This window comes from Lipophrys pholis (assembly GCF_963383615.2).
Source record: "Lipophrys pholis genome assembly, chromosome: 9".
Classification (NCBI taxonomy): Eukaryota; Metazoa; Chordata; class Actinopteri; order Blenniiformes; family Blenniidae; genus Lipophrys; species Lipophrys pholis.
In genome coordinates this window covers 22,662,445-22,682,636 of record NC_137639.1, presented here as the reverse complement: position 1 = coordinate 22,682,636, position 20,192 = coordinate 22,662,445, and the positions used below count along the sequence as shown (strand labels likewise).

Below are 20,192 nucleotides of genomic sequence, written 5' to 3'. Positions count from 1 at the left end.
GTCATGAATGTAGCTATTTGGCTGATTGTGGCATTTCCAACTCGATATGGATCAACAAACGTAAGTGAGAAAACTAAGATCATCATATATTCTGAAACGTCATGAGATGTTGATCACATCTTTGGTGTAGGATCGTCACTGAAATCCCAGTTCTGTGTGTTTCATTGGATTAGGTCCCGCATATGAAGATAAAGTATCTGAAGGGATTTTTAACATTGCTTTCAGATCAGGAACAAAGTATATTTTATGAGTGTGTCCTCATCAGGGAAACCTGTCGAGACTTGACCAGAGCAAACAGGTTAATCTTAAAAAGATTTTCCCATGAGACACCTGCATTGTATTCAGCCAGTGTGCGCCTGTGCATGTGTGCTTTTCTGAATGCACAAATAACCACTTGTGCTCTGAATCCATCGGATATCACTGTCTGTCCAAAGCTTTGATAACAGATGTGACTGCAGCAGTGAAATATTTATATCATGACATTTCTTTTTCACAAGCCCTGATATAATGCTGAGTCACGTCTGATCTTTTACTCCACTGAGTCATTACTGAAGCTCAGACCATGCTCTCTGTTCTCCTCTAGTGGACGGGATTGTGAGTCTGGACAAGGTTTCAACTGGAGAGAACAGCAGGCTAGCCCCATTTGGTACAGCTGGCAAGAAAACGAAGATGGGCATGTTTAGGACCGTCGGTCAACTCTACAAAGAGTCTCTCGCTAAGCTGATGGCCACACTGAAGAACACCAACCCAAGCTTCGTCCGCTGCATCATCCCCAACCACGACAAGAAGGTGACACCAGGGTCCTGACAGGAGATAAAGTTTATGTTGTCTTCATCCTTTGTTCTGGGTTAATTTGCCTATAGTTAATTAAAGCACTTTAAGATTTTTAATGTAAAGTGCTTTACAAATGTATTATTATTGTTTTGAGTTGTAATTGTATTATTATTATAAGGAGAATAAGAAAATAGTCACCTCACAGCATTTGAGATGCAAACAAAAATGTGGAGAGAAAAAAACTACAAACCCTCATGAGCAGGCAGAGGCCTCAGAGGAGATAAAAACTCTTCTTTAACTGCAACAAACCTCAAACAGATGTAGAGAACATCTGTTGGAGGTTTGGACAGAATAATCAACACAGTGCGGAATGATGGGGCCACAAGCCAAACATCAGGGGCTCCCAGCTGCAGGGATACCTGCCGTAAAGTGCAGAAAGCATAGGCTCAAATCAAGGGAGACACACAAATTTAATGCTGTTTAATGGTGAGATGTAAATGGGAATAACTATTTCTTTGCATTTCTCTCCCTGTTACTCAGTGCATTGAACAGGGTCTCCCAGCAGTCTAAACCTGTAGAGGCTTAACTCAGAGTTGTTAAATGTGACCTAACTGAGCTCAAAATCTATCCTTTATTACATGGTAGAATTCTAAGTCTCCCTTTCACTCTTTCCATCAGGCTGGAAAAATTGCACCCCACCTGGTTTTGGACCAGCTGAGGTGCAACGGTGTTCTGGAGGGGATCCGTATCTGCAGACAAGGCTTCCCGAACCGCATCTCCTTCCAGGAGTTCAGACAGAGGTGCGAGTTTGCCATTGGCTGGAAACGACCTACCTTTCATAACCATCTGTTCCCCTGTCTTTCTCACTGCTTCACATTTCCCCCTCAAGCACCTTCTCTGACACCTGCTGCTGACCTTTTGCACACATCTTCAGCCTCGTATATCTCACCTAATTCCACATTCTTAAAATTACGTTTTTCTTCCAGATATGAGATCCTAACTCCAAACGCTATTCCTCGCACTTTCATGGATGGAAAACAAGCATCAGAGCTCATGGTAAGTAACTTCTAATTGCTTCTAAGCTCACAGAAAATTGTCACATTGGATGGAGAAACTGATCTTGGCTGTATTTGTTCAGCTCAGGGCTTTGGATCTGGAGCCAAACCTGTACAGAGTGGGTCAGAGTAAAATCTTCTTCAGAGCTGGAATCCTGGGTCAACTGGAAGAAGAGCGAGACTTGAAGATCACCAACACCATCATTCACTTACAGAGCGCCTGCAGAGGATATCTTGCACGCAAGTAAGACTTAAACCCAAGCAGAGTGTAACAGGTTTTACAAACAAGCTTTTTGCACATCCTGTTATATGTCAATTGTTACGTATATAATAAGAAAACATTTTAAAACATTCAAATATTTTAAAAATAAAGAAATTCAACATAGAATAATCGTATATCCAGCTGAAGAGATACCAAAAGGTAACCATGTGACTCAGGTGGGGTTTCGCTGCAGTGCTCGCTGCTCTGATGTTGGCAGTTTTGTGTTTCACTCTTACAGCATCATTAATATTTCATCTTTATCAGCCCCTATCAGTGACTCAGGATTTGCAACAGCACTGAAACCTATTTGGCTAACGTTTTTTGAAGCATGTGAATTAGAATCAATTGAAGTTCACACACCTTGAGGCTGTTTACAAAAAGGACTCTTCACTGATTAATCAGTTGCTCCATCACACAATGGAAAGCAAATATTGTTATATTGCATAAATAGTATTAAAGTTTAATCTCACATGATATTTGATCACTCAGTTCAGTATTACAATAATCAGATTTAGAGTTTTGTATTTATAAAATGGACTGTGCACACTAATGAACAGCTCAAAGATGCGCAATAATAGCCAGAGCTACTTTCTATCTTCAGTCTATTGGGAGACCAATGGCAATCACTTAAAGACCCTCTTGACTTCAGCCCCTTAGTTTGTTTACTATTTTGTTTGTTTTTGTAGTCTATGGTGCTAAGTTTGTCATTTTTCTATGAAATTGCTCATTTCTACAAATGTCTGCTCACTGCTTTTATCAGAAAGCAGCATAAATTTATTTGTGATTTTTCTACTCTAATCAACCAGACACTTACTTTAGGGAAGTTCCTTTTTCTTTTATGTGCACACAAATGTTGATACATTTCAACTTTACATCTGGGCCAGATTTTCAGTCTGCCTGTTTGAATTGTTGGGAGAGGATTTCTTCATGTTCTCATGCTGATGTATTTGTTTTGATTGTGTTTCAGAGCCTTCGCGAAGAAGCAGCAGCAGCTGAGCGCTATGAAGGTGATGCAGAGGAACTGTGCTGCTTACCTCAAACTCAGGCACTGGCGGTGGTGGCGACTGTTCACAAAGGTAATGTCACATGTGACTACAACACACTCAAAGAATGCAGGAGAATTTTCCTTTTTTTTTTTTTTTTTTTTTTTTAAATTTGAACAACTTGGGTCAGTCAAAGTGACTCTATATCACAACACTTAATTGTCTCATTATTGTGTGGCACCTGTTAGTGAGTGGGAATCTATTCGCAAGGTTGATGTGTTAGAAGAAGAAAAACAAAGAGGAGTTGATGTTTTGCAGTCGGTTAATGGGGACACACGAGGATAGAATGTCAGAAAGTTGTGACTGATCAGTGTATGTTTATTGACACAAAACTAAATATATTATTATACTGCTGTTATTAAATCAAACTGAGGAAAATAGAAGAATTGAGTGAAATAAAATAAAAATAATTTTTTTGTTAAGTGTAAGAATTTAGAAATGAATACATTTTTGGATTAAAGAAATAAATTAACTTTAAATCAGGCAGAGGAAATCACTGAAGCTTGCGAGGTTGTGACTTTTTATTCACCAATGGGTCTCCCCCTCCTCTCACCAACCAGGTGAAGCCCTTACTGCAGGTGACTCGACAGGATGACGAGATCCAGGTCAGGGAAGCCGAGCTCCTGAAGGCCAAAGACCACCTCACCCAAGTGGAGCAGGACTTCACAGACCTGAACCAGAAGCACACTCAGGTACACAAACCTTCTCATGGCACATCTGCCTGTCTGCACCTGTCTTAGCTATGCCGAAGCCATTGAATCAGCTCTCTTCCTCCCACTCTCATGTTGTAGCTGATGGAGGAAAAAGCAGTGCTGGCCGACCAGCTCCAGGCCGAGGCTGAGCTGTTTGCAGAGGCAGAAGAGAGGAGAGCCAGGCTGGCCAGTCGTAAGCAGGAGCTGGAGGATGTGCTGGGAGAGATGGAGACTCGACTGGAAGAAGAGGAAGAGAGGACTGTGCAGCTGAGCAATGAGAAGAAGAAAATGCAACAGACTATACAGGTTTGAGGACTTTCAGATTTATCTCTGTCAAAACTGTCAAATTAAATTTATGTGACATGGAAACAAAAACTGAATGTAGATCTGCTGTCATTTGTCTGTCCCTGTCCTGACATGTTACTTTAACTGACTCCGGTTTCTGCCAGGACTTGGAGGAGCAGGTGGAAGAGGAGGAACGCTCCAGACAGCGCCTCCTGCTGGAGAAAGTGAGCCTTGAGACCAAACTGAAGAGTCAGGACACTGACTTCATGACTGCAGCGGAGCAAAGAGACAGATTCGCCAAGGTGGAGATCACATTTATTCGTTCCCGTGATTGTTTCATGCGATGAAACATTAGAATTCTAAAACACAAAAAATGGTATATCTTATATTCATACGTGATGTTCTTCTGTGAGCAGGAGAAGAAACAGCTGGAAGATCGTTTGGCTGAGGTCAACAACACACTCGCTGAGGAAGAGGAGAAGACAAAAAGTCTCACAAAACTCAAGAACAAACAGGATGCCATAATTGCTGATTTTGAGGGTAAATGTCTAAATGGAATTTCGTCTTCAATCATGTGTATCATCCAAACACAGATGAGATCATAAGCTAATGCAGATTTAAGGTGGTATATGTGAGTTTTTTTATTCTCACTGTGTGCAGATCGTCTAAAGCGTGAAGAGCAGGTCCGTTTAGAACAAGAGAAGTTGAAGAGGAGGATGGAGAACGACACGGTGGAAGTTCAGGAACAGCTGTCAGACCTGACCATGTCGGTCACTGACCTGAGGAGCAGGTTGACTCAAAAAGAGAAGGACATCACCTCCCTGCAGGGCCAGTAAGATATAGGAAAACGTGCAGGTGACACGTTATTGCAAAGAAATGCCTGTGATGAACCTTTTGACACATTCTTGTCCGTCTCATTTTATTTCCTGTCAGGCTGGAGGAAGAAGGCGCACGTCGGTCTGAAGCTCAGAAGTCATTGAGAGAGTCCTTGTCTCAAGTGTCTGAGCTGAAAGAGGAAGTAGACAATGAACGAGCGATGAGGGAAAGAGCAGAGAAACAGAGACGGGACCTTGGGGAGGAGCTCGAGGCTTTGAAGACTGAACTGGAGGACACTCTGGACACCACAGCCGCACAGCAGGAACTCAGGTAAATCAAGACAATTATATATTTTCAGTTCAGGGTTTCAATCCAAAAGCTTTTTTGTACTGAGAAACAATGTAAAAAGGGCCAGAGCCCATCACTGTCACCTTTCATGATGGAGTGAGTTGTTCAATCACGTGGGAATAGCCTGAAAAATCTCCTCCTCCAAAATGAGAGGAGCTAGTTGAGGAGCTAGTTTCAGGCATCTGATTGGGATGCCTCATGGTCACTTCCCATTAGAGGTGCAGCTAGCATAGCTTGGACCTGCAGCAGACATGATACTTTTCAAAAAGCCTGGGAACACACCAGGGGTATATCTGCATAAGCAGGAGCAGACAGGGTCAATCGGCAATCTGTGGGTCACATGTTGCTCCATTCTTTGTGACTGATGAACCAATTCCCCAAAATAAACCAATTGGTTTCACATGAGATGGGATAAGGAAGAGCAGTCGTAATTACTATTTAATTCCTGTATTATTGAATGTATTTTAAGCTTAAAAACTTAACACGAGGGGAAGTTCATTCAATAATCCATCTCAATTTCAGTTTTTGGCCCCCTGATAGTGAGGATGGATTTTCTTGTGGTTAGTTTATCATCCCTGAGTTTGAAGTAGCAGCTGGGGGTAGAGACGTCTGGATTTATTTGCTTTCTATATTGTCACCAAAACAAATGGGCAGTGAGAAACTTGATATTTCTAACATCTACTCAGGTCTCGTCGGGAGGTAGAGTTAAGTGACCTGCAGCGATGTGTCGAGGAGGAGACTCGCCGCCACGACACTCAACTGTCTGAACTCAGAGTTAAGCACAGCGCTGCCATAGACAACCTGCAGGAGCAGCTGGACAACAGCAAAAGAGTACGAGAAGCACAAACACACACACACTAGCACACCTTCAAAACAAATACAACTCCATTACTCATAATGTATCCTCCAACTTTTCTTTCAGGTATGTCAGAATCTTGAGAGGACCAAGGCGGCGCTGGAGGCGGAGAGAGAAAGCTTGACAGCTGAGATCAAGAGCCTCCAATCGGGCCGCACAGAGTCCGATAGAGGTCGCAAAAGGGCCGAGAATCAGCTGCAGGAGCTCAACGCTCGCCTGGCTCAGGCTGACAGGGAGAAGGAGGACAGGGACGAGCGGTTGCACAAGCTGCAGGTGAAAAACACATGCATGCACATCAAAATAAAGAACAGGCATATTAGAATACAAGTCAAGTATATTTAACCCTAAGTTTAAGTTTCGTTTAAAAAAAAATTGTGTTTTCATTTAGGGTGTGTTTTGTTGTGTTTCAGATCCTACAAAAGCACATATATGTTGTTATAAACCTTTAATTCTCTTCGTTAATTTACATTTATAACCTTCCTTGTCTCTTTCAGGCTGAGATCGAAACCATGTCCAACAATGTGTCCTCCTCTGATACCAAATCGCTCCGACTCTCTAAAGAGGTCACCAGCCTTGAGAGCCAGCTGGGTGATGCGAAGGTAAGAGATACAGTCAGAGATCAGATGTGACATCAAGAATAACGCTTCTCCTTGAGATTTAGGAAACTGTTTTCACAGAAATAATTATAACAAACTAAACTGATCTGAACCAGCCATAAACCAAAAAACTAAACTACATATGGATTGTGTCATAATGCACTTTTGGCTTTTCTTCTATATTAGGAACAACTGCAGGACGAAACCCGTCAGAAGATGACGCTGAGCTCCAGGGTGCGGGCGCTGGAGGAGGAGAAGAACGGACTGATGGAAAGACTCGAGAAGGAGGAAGAAAGTAACAATGAGCTGACCCGGCAGATCCAAACTCTCACACAGCAGGTGAATCGGTGACCAAAGCATTCCTTGTTTAGTGCTTAGGCTTCTGTCTTACTTAATTAACATGTATATAAACTCCACATTTATGATGGTTTGGAATAATTCAAGGTTTTTAGGGCGGGGTAGAGTTGTGCTCAAAGTAAAGTTTCAATGAACCTTTGTAAATCAAACCTGTGGTCCTTCTCTGCAGCTGGGAGAACTTCGTAAGCAGTCGGAGCAGGTGAGCACTGCGGTGGAGACGGGAGAAGAGACGCGCAGGAAGCTGCAGAGAGAGCTGGACAGCGTCGTTCAAAGGGAGCAACAGAAAGAGGAAGAGAAGGAGAGAGTGGAGAGGCAGCGGGAGCGCCTGAGGGAGGAGATCGAGGACATGACACTCGCTCTGCAGAGAGAGAGGCAGAACTGCACGGCCCTTGAAAAGAGGCAGAAGAAATTTGATCAGGTCAGAAATTTGTATTTATACAGATCGTTCTAAAAAAAAATGCCAACGTAAAGGAGGGGTGAGAAACACACTGTCCCGCGAGCTTGAGACTGTGTGTAGCCCCTGAACTAAAAACAAGTTTGACACGCCTGATTCAGAGGATGTGAAATATTCTTAGTGAAATGTTTTGCTGCTGTATTAACTTTGTGGCCATCTCCTCAGTGTCTGGCAGAGGAGAAGGCAGTGAGCGCTCGGCTTGCAGAAGAGAGAGACCGAGCAGAAGCAGACAGCAGAGAAAAGGAAACAAGATTCTTGTCAATTTCCCGAACCCTGCAGGTAAACTTCAACACACGGCAGATAAATATTTGTTCATATATGTGCTGGATGTTATTTGCAGGTGGTACTGGAAAAACTCGCCACCCGAGGTGAAGGAGATCAGCAGATGACAAAACACATTGAATAAATGCGGAAAATCTAAGTAAAGTAGAGCCGTCAGCTCTTCAGCATTCAGAATAAAACTGAAATCTTAAATCTAAAGTCTCAAATAGGCCACACACTGTTAGAGTACCAATACAATATAGCCATCGCATGGCTCCATGAGCAGCCTTCTGTTGCTACAGCCGTTACACTCATGGTCTTGATTTATATCTTGTTTTGTCATTGTAATTATTCTGCATTACATTCGTCGCATACATTTTTGGTAAAAACATTGAATTCTGATTATTTGGGTTTTGAAAATAAATGTTCCTTTTCTTACTTCAATGCATTTCCATTATGTTATCCTCTCTAAAAACACAGTGGCTGTATGTGTTTGTGCTGCTAATCGTCTGTGTTTCTGTGTGTAGGAGGTGCAGGACCAAAGAGACGAGCTCGAGAAGGCCAACAAGCAGCTCCGACTGGAGATGGAGCAGCTTGTGAACCAGCAGGACGACGTTGGCAGAAACGTAAGAGTCCACCTCTTGGAGCTGTTTCTTTGTTCATCTGTCTAGTTCCTCAGTGAGTCACCGTCTCTTACTTGCCTCCGCATCAGGTGCACGAGCTGGAGAGAACCCGAAGGTCCTTGGAAACTGAGGCCCAGAGCCTGCGGGCTCAGACACAGGATCTGGAGGAGGAGCTGATAGAGGCGGAGAACTCCAGGCTGCGGCTGGAGGTCACCCTGCAGGCGCTCAAGGCTCAGTTTGAGAGGGAGGTCAGCAAAAGCGAGGAGACGGGAGAGGAGAAGAGGAGGGCCCTCACCAGAAAGGTGAGAAGAGAACAAGAGAATACAGTGCTGGTGTTTTTATGTCTCCATTTTTAAATTACTCACATTTCCTATGCCCTCCTTTCTCTTGCAGGTTAAGGAGCTGGAGATCCAGCTGGAGGAGGAAAAGACTCAGCGCTCTCAGGCCATGTCTACCAAAAAGCAGCTGGAAGCAGAGCTGCAGGAGTCTGAGGCCCAAATGGAGGCAAATGGTCGTGGAAAAGAGGAGGCTATGAAGCAGCTACGGAGGCTTCAGGTGAAACTGGAGAAAACTCACAAAGGCACCTGAACGACCTTATGACTTGATATGAAACAGCGCTTGAAAAACAAAACAAAAAAAACATTGGAAATTATATTAGAAAACAAGGTTAGCAAGCCTTTCTTCATTGCAAGAGCAGTAGAGCATGTAGAAAGTAACATAAGTGAAATTTGAAAACCACCAGCCATCAGAGTCGTGAGGGCGAAAAAACCTGTCAGAGTTATTGTGCTCATTTCATACGACAGGAAAATTCCCTCACTCCCCCATAAACCATCCGACCAACCATGGCGAGAAGTGTAACACTAAATTCTGTGGCAGGTTAAAATAAAATAAAACGTAAAAACAACACAAACACATAAAACAAACAAAAATGAGGACAAACTCAAAATGCATAAACCTTCTTCAGCTGCATCATCGCTCCACCAAACAGTTTTATATGAGAAAATGTCCACAATTAAAATGATCTTAGTTGATTGATTTCTAACTGGGAAAATACAAGTGTATACTCATGAACTAAATTTATTAAAGGTCTAAGCATAATACATTATTATATGCTAATCAGGAGACATTGTGCAAAAAGTAATGAAATGCCAAAAGAGGAGGTCCGGTCGACCCGTCGTACCTCCTCCCCAAGGCCTTCCCACTAGTTGTAAACATTCAACACAGAAGACACACGGGACGGTTTGCATGTCAATCCTGAGAAAATACAGAATCCTTCAGTTAGTGTGTGTGAGCATATAACAATTTTCCACAACTAGCAATATGATTTATATTAAACAGCGCTTGATTTAATAAATATAAAATACCTTTGGATTTGTTACAGGGTCAAATGAAAGAACTCCTACGCGAGCTCGAAGAAACTAAGACAAGTCGGGAAGATGTGTTCACGCACTCAAAAGACAGCGAGAAGAGGATTCAGTCATTGGAAGCAGAAGTGCTGCAACTCAGTGAGGTATGTGTGTTGATGTGTTTGTACAATAAGAAATATTAAGGTCTCTCTTAGTGACTATATGTGTTTACCTGACTTGCATTTCCGCCTTCATTTCTCTGTGTAGGAGCTGACTATGTCCGAAAAGCAGAGGAGACAGTTGAAGCAGGACGTAGATAGGATGGAAGATGAGATGGTCAGCAGTACTGCAAAGTTAGTGAGACATTTCTCCTAATATTTTGTGTTTAATGTGTTTTCACACGAGGGCAGTGTATTATTGGCAAACTATAATGTAAATCTAATATATTGTAGTTATTTTAGACCGTCTTCGCGTGCAATTGTGCCCCTCGAGTTCAAACGCTGCACCGACTGCAAAGATATCATTCTACGGGAGCTTTTTCAAGTCATACCTGTACACTAGACATTTGGTGTTTTCACAACACGCTGGCATCAGAATGCCACTAGAGGTGCACAGGGACCGCCTCCGCGGGCCCGTCTGGGTGCATCCGGCACTCTGCTGTTTTTACGATCAACCATGTCGAGTTTTGAGAATGACATGAAAGAACCTTTAAAGTTTCTCTCAGTATGCTTGTAGTTAGATTGCTGATCTCACGTGTTTGCTCAGGGCCGCGTTGGCGGAGGAGAAGCGGCGGTTGGAAGCACGAGTGACTCTACTGGAGGAGGAGCTGGAGGAGGAGCAGACCAACACTGAACTGATGACAGAGCGACAGAGGAAGACAGCTCTGCAGGTGCGGTAGATCCACACAAACACATACATACCTGCACGTGGGTCATCACCACGCACATTCATGTAAACACTCCGGTGGTCATCGCTGCTCTGCTCGCGCTGCAGGTGGAGACTCTGACTGTGCAGCTGCAGGGAGAGAGGACTCTGACCCAGAAAGCTGAAGCATCTCGAGAGCATATGGAGAGGCAGAACAAAGAGCTCAAGACTCGGCTGGGCGAGCTGGAGGGAGCAGTGAGGGGCAAGCTCAAGCTCAGCGTCGCCGCCCTGGAGGCTAAGATTGAGACGATGGACGAGCAGCTGGAACAAGAGAGACAGTGAGACAAACTACATAAGCATTTATAAAAACTAGAAAATTCCAGAAGCTTGCTAACATAACACACAGTAGCATTTTTCAGCGAGGGTTGGTCCCGTAACAATAACCCTGGGGTGGGGTCAAAAGTGGACGGGACCAGGACAAATTACGAGCTGAAATACCGGCGGAAGAATAATGATCAAATTAAACGCCATGAATAGTAATCTTTGCACCTTGCAAATTATGTTTATTATTATGTCCCTGCCATTTCTATAGTTAAATTAACAAATCATAGAAACTTAAACTGTACTGACATGTTTGTTGCCATAATGAGCATCTAATGACGTTTACTTTTTCCTCAGGGAGCGAGCCATCGCCAACAAAATGGTACGAAAGACAGAGAAGAAACTGAAAGAGGCAGTGATGCAGGCAGAGGATGAGAGAAGACATGCAGACCAGTACAGAGAACAGGTGAAACACACACACACACACACACACACACACACACACACACACACACACACACACACACACACACACACACACACACACACACACACACACGAGCATCTCAAAACACCAGGATACAATGGAAATGGTCATTTGTCCCCGATACGGAATCTGTCAAACATTTTTGTTTTACCTTCTATAATTGTATCTCATAATTCATAAAAATCGAATTACAGTATTTGAAAATATTAGAATGGCTCAAACTTCTTAGTTTCTATGTTATTAATATTTGTTGAGGTACCTGGGTATGGTTAAAGAGAACCATAGCAAGCAACAGAATTTAAAATAATCATTTAATGGGAGGGGGGTCACTCAGCTAAGCTTGCTCTTCTAATTATGTCTGAGGCCACAAAGAAAGTGTTAAAAAATCATCCTAAAACGAGTGACTTATCCGGCTCAGTCCGCGCCAATCCTAATCCTGCACCAACATCTGTGTGTTCATTGGGAAGTTAGTTGGAAAGTAATTCCCTCCGTCACAGCAGAGACACAGGCTCTCCTCCCAAAACAACATCGACAATAATCTGCCAGGTTTAATCTGACTCCTGATCCCTATCAGCTCTCCGGCTCCCAAACTAATCTCCTCTCCCCAGACTGAACGTGTCTCCCCTCTCTTCCACCTTCCTGTCATCTCGTGTCTCAACCCGACGTCTGTCCTTTCCCTCCTCTTCCTCTTCCTCTTCCTCTCCGCTGCTCACCCACCTCTTTGCTCTTCCTCTCCTCTCGCCAGTTGGATAAGTCGATGGTGCGCCTGAAGCAGTTGAAGAGGCAGCTGGAGGAGGTGGAGGAGGAGAACTCCCGCTCCAACGCCCAGAAGAGGAAGCTCCAGAGAGACCTGGAGGAGCTAACCGACTCCAACCAGACCATGAATCGAGACATGTCCTCGCTCCGGAACCAGCTCAGGTAAGTAGTCGAGCGAATTATTGGTGTGAATGTGTCTGTATTCTCTGTGATCAGAATTTCATGTTTTTGTTTGTTTTTAACATCCCATTAACATGATATGATTTGTTTTAATTTACTGTTTGTTATGTCCATCTAACATTGACCCATTATCCATCTGTCTGCGTCACTCCAACACTCAGCGTCCCTGACTGGCAGCCAGAGTAAAGTAGGTCACTGTGCGTGAGATTTTATTTATTTCTCATTCTTTGTGTTTCTTTTTTTGTTTGTTTGTATGTATGTATCTGTGTGTGTAATGGGGATTCATTTAAAGAAATTGACATAATTTCTGACCACCCTGTATATTCATGAATGCACATCTGTCCACAGTAAGCTTAGCTTAGCATGACGAGAAAGTAAGTTGTTAGTATCTCTGTCCAATGGTAAAAAAAAAGAAAAAAGAAAATGCAACTGTCAGCAGGTTTAATAGTAATTAATCTCAGATTATTTTTTTGTCACTCACAACTAAACCTTTGTGTCCATGGAGATGATATTATACTCTCTATACATAAGTGTTAACTGGAAAAATTTGGTATTCAATAAAATATTAATAATCTAATGCTATTAATTGAGGTTAATGTACTGCAGGATCGCAATTTGATCAGTTCAGTCAATTGCCAGCAGAAAGAAAAACCCACAAACAACACAGACAACTCCATATTTTCCCTTTATTTTATTGCAGAGAACTTTTACATACACATACATTCTGAAAATGCGGAAAAATGATTAACAACTTGAATATTTTCATTAAAAAGTTGCAGCCCAACATTTTGTCGCTTCCTGCTGCAAGGTTGGGAATGTTGGGTTATCCTCCCAGAGACTATTTAGGGAGAGAATATGGGTCACCTGTCATAACCAAAACAACAAGCCTACTGCTACTTGATATTCAAAGATCGTCACTCTGCGTTTAATCGTGTCCTAAAGGCACATTAGAGATTTGAGTGTCTGAACCCACAGTTCTGAGAAAATCCTAGAATACAGCACACACACAGAATGTGTCATTAACCTTTTTTTAAAAAAAAAGAGTTACTTCAAGGCTGCTGAGTAATACAAAGAGCTACTTGACTACAAACGTAATGAATAATTAGGATTTCAGATCAAGTTGTTTCCACTCACTACTATGTATATTTAAAACATGTGCTGAGTCATAGTCTCACTACTGGTGACCAACAATGGCAGCAGACCAAGTGAGTGCAGAAAATTGCAGTGATATATTTCCCCTTTATTGTGTGACCCTGCTGGTCATGCAGCTTCCTGTGTTTGGAGTAGTCTGGATTCAAACCACATACATTTGAATGTAGAGCCATTTTGTCGTACAAATGTTGCACCTCTATCGTTGCGTCATGTGGCTACCCTCAGCAAAACGGTACAACAAATGTGTAAATTATAGCCAGTTTTCCCCTGCGGTGAATAGACGGGTTCTGTTGGCCTGGACGTGGGTGTTTCCGTCAAAACCAACAAATAATTACAAATACAAACGTGTCTCATGATCCTCTGAACTGTCCTCCATAGTCCCAAGGCCTCTGCTTTAGTAAAGTTACTGTAAGATGAGTAATGTGGGTCTGTCGGAGCTGCAGTCCAAGTATCTTTAACTTTCTAAGAAAGATCTCGGTCAGCATGTTTCAAAGTACAAAACAGTTGGTGAGCAGATCCACCATTTGACCAAATTTTATTTATTTTTTTACCTTTGAACAGAGGTCATCTTAATCTGAAAATCTGTATCTTTATATACCAAGTTAAGAATACTTTAAAGGAATTGTAAGTAATGACTGTAGTTTTGTGTGATTTAATGATTGATATGCTGTAGCCGTCCAGTGAAATCACTGCTCTTCTGCCTGTTGGCGCTCAGACGGCGTACTGACGTTCTTCCTGTTTTCATGCAGACGCGTCGCCCTGCCCATTTCGATGCGTGGACGTAGAGCTTTGGTTGACGACTTTTCGCTGGAGAACTCCGACTCAGAAGAGCCCCCCGCCTCACCCACCCCCTCCTCTGGACTCCCAGGGACCCCAACTCCTTCCTCAGACCACAGCTTGGACCCGCCGCCGCCCTACAGTGTCAACAACACGGAGTGACACACACACACAGACACAGACACAGACACCACACACACACACACACACACACACACACACACACACACACACACACACACACACACACACACACACACACACTGATTCAGCTATAGCACACACATAGTTAAACACGCACGCATCGGCCTCTCAGGGGTGACGGAGTGACACGCACACAGGACATTACACCCGTTTTAGAGCAAATACAGACATAAAAGATGCATACATAGGCTGCTTTAACTACAAACACCTTCTGATTCATTAATGCTCTTTAAGAGTTTTGCCTCATTTTTTTCTCAATACATACAGACAATATGTTAAGATGAGCGTTTACAAAGAGGCAACCAGGATACATTTTTATTCTGTGACACAACAAAGACTGGAAATTTCTACATTACACCTTTGAAACATTAAACTGCACCCCTGAAGCTCCAAAGGAGAGTGAATTATTATTATTCTCACCGTGATGCTGTACAGTACTAAAAGCCCTGTAAAGAAATACAAGGTGGTCATGTCTTTTACATTAGGAGGTATTCACAAGCCACACTTAACCCAGACTGGAGGGTGAAAATGCTTCTGAGGGATGTTAAGACAATCTATGTTAATGTTTAAACAAAAGGCAGAGGTTTCACCTTCGGACATTCTAGCATGTCGGCTAATTTCCAAACATCAAATTAAGGTCTGGGATCATTTGACCAAAACAGAAAGGAAACTAGAAACTCGAGTGCAGCACATTTTGTGGGTAAACACTAATGACTGCAAGTATCTCATTAAAAATAAAATGTTTCTTAAAATTATTTATAAGGAACTTATACGTCAGGATTACATTTTTATACTGCTTGTCACCACTATAGTGACTCAAACTACTGAACTAATTTAAAGTGTCACAGCGAGGCTGAATTTTCTCATTGACCCTTTTTTGCGTAGGTTAAAAAAAACGGTTTGTCCAAAGCCGCCGCGGTAGGTAGTGTTAGATAGTTTCTTCAAGTTAAGTCTTAATATATTTCTTGGGAAATTCAGATTTGTATAATTTATATCGAGTACAAACCTAAGTTATTGATCACTGCTTGTTTTCTGTACGACTCGGCCAAATGTGGAAGCATGTTAGTGTCATGGTATCGGCTCCTGCTGGCTCGCACGTCAGGTTTCATTCGGCCTGACGTCACAGCTTCAGGTCTCAGAGGTGAATTTGCATGAGAAAAGAACCCCCCCTCAAATTAAGTAAAAACTCCACATAACTTAAAACAAGCTGTAGAGATTTGTATTCATTCATTTTTATCCAAAGCAGAACAAATTGTAATACAACCCGCCCCCCCCCCCCCTTTTTTTTTTTTGCATCATTTTGTTCTTTGACAAGCATCTTGTACACTGTCATTTTGATTTTACTGAACAACTGTGTAAGTTTCGAATCAAAGGTCTTTTCTGTTGAACCAAACGGTGGGCGTACGGATGAGACAAGGGACATAACTTTGTAGTGAACGTAGCGTAGCTGTAGAGCGATGTAGACAACGGGAGCAGGGGCTGGTTTGTGGGTTTTTTGCCATCTTCCACTGTCGCTTGTTGGAATAAACTCAGCCTCTCCTCACCGTTCATGCGTAGAAGATTGTAGAAATCCGAGCGTCAGGCTCAAAGCTTTTTCATATAGTAGTAGTGTTAGGTTCAATGAAAAAAAATGACAGCAAAAGCAGTGGGGAATGATTTTTTTATGACACTATTGGCATGTAGAACAAAAAAAAACTTGCTTTTCCTCTTCTTTTTTTTTTTTTTTTTACCCTTTCCATCGGATCAAAATGACTTTTCTCTACGTGGGCTCTTTGCCGACCCCCACTGTGACTCCTGGTTACTAATATCATTTGATTCCATTCATCTTTTAGGAGATGAAGGGCTTTTGTGCTTTTATTCTTGTTTGCCACCTTTTAACACACCTGTATGCCTGCAAAAATTGTGAGTCTGCCCTGGGGGTCGATTCTTGGAGACAAAGGCGAAAGTTTGACGTCCTGCTGTACGCTCTCGCTTCTTTTCTCGCTTGAGAGTTAAATCTTGAAAATCCCTCCCAGTAACGAGAGGGAGTATGATCGAGAATCAACTAAATAAAAAGGGTAAAAGAGTCCAAAAGTCCAAAGTCAGAGTTGTCAATGTGTAAAAGAATTTGTCAATGTGAACCTGAACCTGCAAATGTCGTCTTGTAATTTGTCTGCCTGTCATTAGGTATTTAAATGTGCAAAAAAAATCTTCTCATCTGTATTAGAATTTGTACATGTAATACGTACAAAGATATTTGTAATTGAAATGTCTGTTTTCAGCTTCAAATCCTGAAAATACAGACAACTCAGCAGTTACGAGTCAAGCAGTTTAACAATTGTTTTTTGTACACCTGACTGTTGCTCCACTTCTGCTGTCTGAAGGAAGCTGTAAAGCCTGGGTTTTGCTGCCCTGAGCTCAGGCTCACAGGCACCTTCATTTGCGCAGTCCACCAACGCTGAGATGGTCCCAGTGAAAGTCTCAGTATTCAAACATACATGCTGACTTACACTGAAAGCAAAGCATTTGGGACTTTACAATTACAAATATCTTTGTATGCATTGACAAATCTTATTACATGTACAAAGTCTAATACAGATGAGAAACTTTTTTTTACACATTTAAATACCTAATGACAAATTACAAGACGACTTTTGCAGGTTCACATTGACAAATTCTTTTACACATTGACAACTCTGACTTTGGACAGACTGATTGAAAAACTGACAGACAATGCTCTATTCACATTGACAGATAGTTTTGCTAAAATAATACCCCATATCTGTGCAACGGTAACAAAATACACCAAACAACTCCTCCAAGACGAAACTGTTAAGTCTTTCTTTAACCTGCAAAAACAAAAAGTTTGAAAGTATTGTGCAGAAACTAAGAGAAGTTACTGCCTCTGGCTGACAAATTGTCTTTATTTAGCTTTTCTTCAAACTTTCTACAAAGGGATCAATATAGTATGATTTTTTTTTTTTTTAAATGTGTGCAACGCAAACACGTTGGGTCAAATTGTAAGAAAATATGCAAATTAGCCCTAGAAAATTCAATTAGAATCAACTTGAATTGACCTTTTGTGTGTGTTACACGAATGTCATGCAAGATTTTTAATGTTCCTGAAGTCTGCATGCATGTTGCATGACGTATAGTCAAGATTCACCGATGAGTTCACACTGCAAGACAATTATTGATTCTTTACCATTAAAAGAAAATATGTTTTTTTTTACACATTTAAAATTCAAATACATATGAGGATGGTGTGTTTAGTTACCTGCAGATGTGTCTGTTTTCAGTCTTTACTAGGGATGGGAATCGAAAACCGATTCTGACTTAGAACTGGTTCCGATTGATCAATTCCATCGGAATCGTACACCTTATATGTGTTCGATTCTTCTTAACGATTCAGTTCCAGCACGACGTCAAGTCGCGTTGCGGTACGTTGCATTACGTCACACTCTGCGACGCAGAGCTCCTTCAACCAAGAGAAAACATGGAGGAAGAAGGTCTAATGTAGGAGACGTTAATACATGTTCCACTCACCACGTCCTGAATCCAGAGTCCACAGCCTCTCGCCTCACAGCCACAAGGTCCAATTTATAAAAAAAAAAAAAAAAAAAAAAAAGTCTCGGTGCAAATCCTGGCAGGAGCCTTTCTGTGTGGAGTTTTCATGTTCTCTCCGTGTTCTCTCCTACTAATGAGGGACTTTTAATAAATTAACTTTGCCGTCAATCTGTCCCGTGTAGTGAATGTCTGCTCCAACGAGCCGACAGCGTAGACATATGCTAGTATATCTTCACTATATGTGTGAGCCCCAAGTTGTCACAGTATTAGACGAGTATTGAGTATGTCTACTGTGTAGACATACACAATCTAGTAGAGGTCTACTACTGTATGTCTATGTATTAGATAATTCTGTGTTGAAAATCCCCTCACAAAAAGCACCAACACAATATGAAAACGCAGCATTCCCTGCAGACCGAGAGAACTTGTTCCTCCTGCTACGTTACTTCCTCATTCCTCTCCAGTCGCCAACCTCCCAGAGAGGGTTAACTTGTCAACTGCGGAAAATTTCAAAAAGTGTAAATTCCAGGGGGCATCCAATGAAGGCAAATACATATTTGACTTTTCTTTTTTAAAGGAAAAATTATAATTCAAGTTTCATCTTAGGAAAAAATTCAATTGTTCCTTTTGGTGCAGAAGACTGTAAAACTTTTTTCCCCCTCAAAACAATACTCAGGAATTGTTAGAATAATTGATTTAATCTTATCAATTCCCACCCCTAGTAATCTACCTGTTAATTCTCCTTTTTAAAAATAATAATAATTTAAAAAAATCAAATCGATAAGAGACTCGATAAAGAATTGAATCGTTAAACAGAATCGAAAATGGAATCGGAATCGGAAAAATCTTATCAATTCCCATCCCTAGTCTTTACGCTCAGATAATATCTGCAGCCACAAGAAAGAGACAAATCACAGTCGTTTCCCCAAATTAATCTTCTAAATTAGAAAGAGCGCTTCGACTTTAAACCTGATGACAAGTGAGGATTGTGGAGCTGAAATCACAGATGGTGTTTCTGAGGTTTGTTCTGAATGTTCCTTTTTTTTTTCTTCCAAATGTATATCTATATTTGCTCTGCACACGTAGTTTCTCTGTGGGGACGGTTGTCTTCGCGTTAACGTGTCATTGATGAAACGACAGTGAGCGTGTGGAGGATGAACTTCCCTCTCTTGTCCTTTCTGGGGGTTTTTTGGTTTTGGTTTTGGGTTTTTTTGCCACGCCAGGTTCACCGTTGATTATCACTGAGTTGCGGGTGAAAAAAGTTCAAACTTTCTGGGTCAAGGACGACTACTGACGACATATATTTAGTGCCCAAGCACTACAAGTTTTAATTCTTATTTTTCTGTATGTCTGATTATTTTAGCAATATGCAATGTATTTTATTTGAAGCTGTTTATTTTTTCTTTCTTTTTTTTTACTATTTTGTGTGATTGGTGCACTTTACACACAACCAGTGGAGATGAAAACCAGCCGAGCATCATCAGGTTGTCATTTAATCCCGGGAAGCCCGAAAAGCATCAAGCCAAAGGAGCCGACATTGTGTTTCATCATAACGTGAACTGTCTCGCCAACCTTCCATGTACGTGTCGCGTCTGGAAAATGTCACGTCAACATCCAGAAGGTGGCGACTTTGTTCAAATAGACCAAAATCTGAGACACATGAATTAAACTGCTGGATCGAGAACAGACCAGATCTGTTCACCTGTAGCAAGAAACAAGGCCTGTGCTTCTCTGAGGTGTTGTTTGTTTTTTTGTTTTTATTTCCTGTGTTTTGTTTATGGCCACTGTGGAACATGAAATGTTTTGGAAATGTGTTTTATTGTTTTAGCCTTTTTTGTTTTTCTTTATTTTGTTAATGATGCTGTAATTATAAAAAAAAAAAACATCTGACTGGGGTTACCTTTAATATATGTCGTTGGTTTTGATCTTTGTGTGTTTTGTTCCACAGTCATCCAGACACAGTCACACCAAACACCTAAAGCTTTGTTCAAATACATAAAGCCATAAAGTGTTTTACAGTGAGTGTAATAAATAAGAAGTTAGAAACATTCACTCTAACTGACTAAATGGACCATTTAAATAATGAAAATATTAAAACACCCAATCAAAGTAAGAATGTGGTTTTCAGGGAATGTTT

General features: G+C 41.6%; 1 protein-coding gene across 1 annotated transcript in view; it reads left to right on the top strand.

Annotated features, from left to right (window-relative positions):
- myh14 (myosin, heavy chain 14, non-muscle) overlaps positions 1 to 14,900 on the top strand; it is a 33,564-nt gene extending 18,664 nt beyond the window's left edge. The window contains exons 17-44 of the mRNA XM_080471118.1: positions 584 to 789; positions 1,453 to 1,574; positions 1,761 to 1,830; positions 1,913 to 2,073; positions 3,059 to 3,167; positions 3,695 to 3,826; positions 3,926 to 4,132; positions 4,276 to 4,413; positions 4,528 to 4,651; positions 4,772 to 4,943; positions 5,045 to 5,257; positions 5,962 to 6,106; positions 6,198 to 6,404; positions 6,626 to 6,730; positions 6,914 to 7,066; positions 7,254 to 7,502; positions 7,704 to 7,817; positions 8,327 to 8,425; positions 8,512 to 8,724; positions 8,816 to 8,977; positions 9,804 to 9,932; positions 10,036 to 10,121; positions 10,534 to 10,657; positions 10,762 to 10,970; positions 11,311 to 11,419; positions 12,186 to 12,358; positions 12,538 to 12,573; positions 14,278 to 14,900. Coding sequence (XP_080327244.1) covers positions 584 to 789; positions 1,453 to 1,574; positions 1,761 to 1,830; positions 1,913 to 2,073; positions 3,059 to 3,167; positions 3,695 to 3,826; positions 3,926 to 4,132; positions 4,276 to 4,413; positions 4,528 to 4,651; positions 4,772 to 4,943; positions 5,045 to 5,257; positions 5,962 to 6,106; positions 6,198 to 6,404; positions 6,626 to 6,730; positions 6,914 to 7,066; positions 7,254 to 7,502; positions 7,704 to 7,817; positions 8,327 to 8,425; positions 8,512 to 8,724; positions 8,816 to 8,977; positions 9,804 to 9,932; positions 10,036 to 10,121; positions 10,534 to 10,657; positions 10,762 to 10,970; positions 11,311 to 11,419; positions 12,186 to 12,358; positions 12,538 to 12,562 — 3,956 coding nt within the window. The 3' untranslated portion in view covers positions 12,563 to 12,573; positions 14,278 to 14,900. The remainder of the gene's footprint in view (positions 1 to 583; positions 790 to 1,452; positions 1,575 to 1,760; positions 1,831 to 1,912; positions 2,074 to 3,058; positions 3,168 to 3,694; positions 3,827 to 3,925; positions 4,133 to 4,275; positions 4,414 to 4,527; positions 4,652 to 4,771; positions 4,944 to 5,044; positions 5,258 to 5,961; positions 6,107 to 6,197; positions 6,405 to 6,625; positions 6,731 to 6,913; positions 7,067 to 7,253; positions 7,503 to 7,703; positions 7,818 to 8,326; positions 8,426 to 8,511; positions 8,725 to 8,815; positions 8,978 to 9,803; positions 9,933 to 10,035; positions 10,122 to 10,533; positions 10,658 to 10,761; positions 10,971 to 11,310; positions 11,420 to 12,185; positions 12,359 to 12,537; positions 12,574 to 14,277) is intronic.
- Positions 14,901 to 20,192: the final 5,292 nt, after the last annotated feature.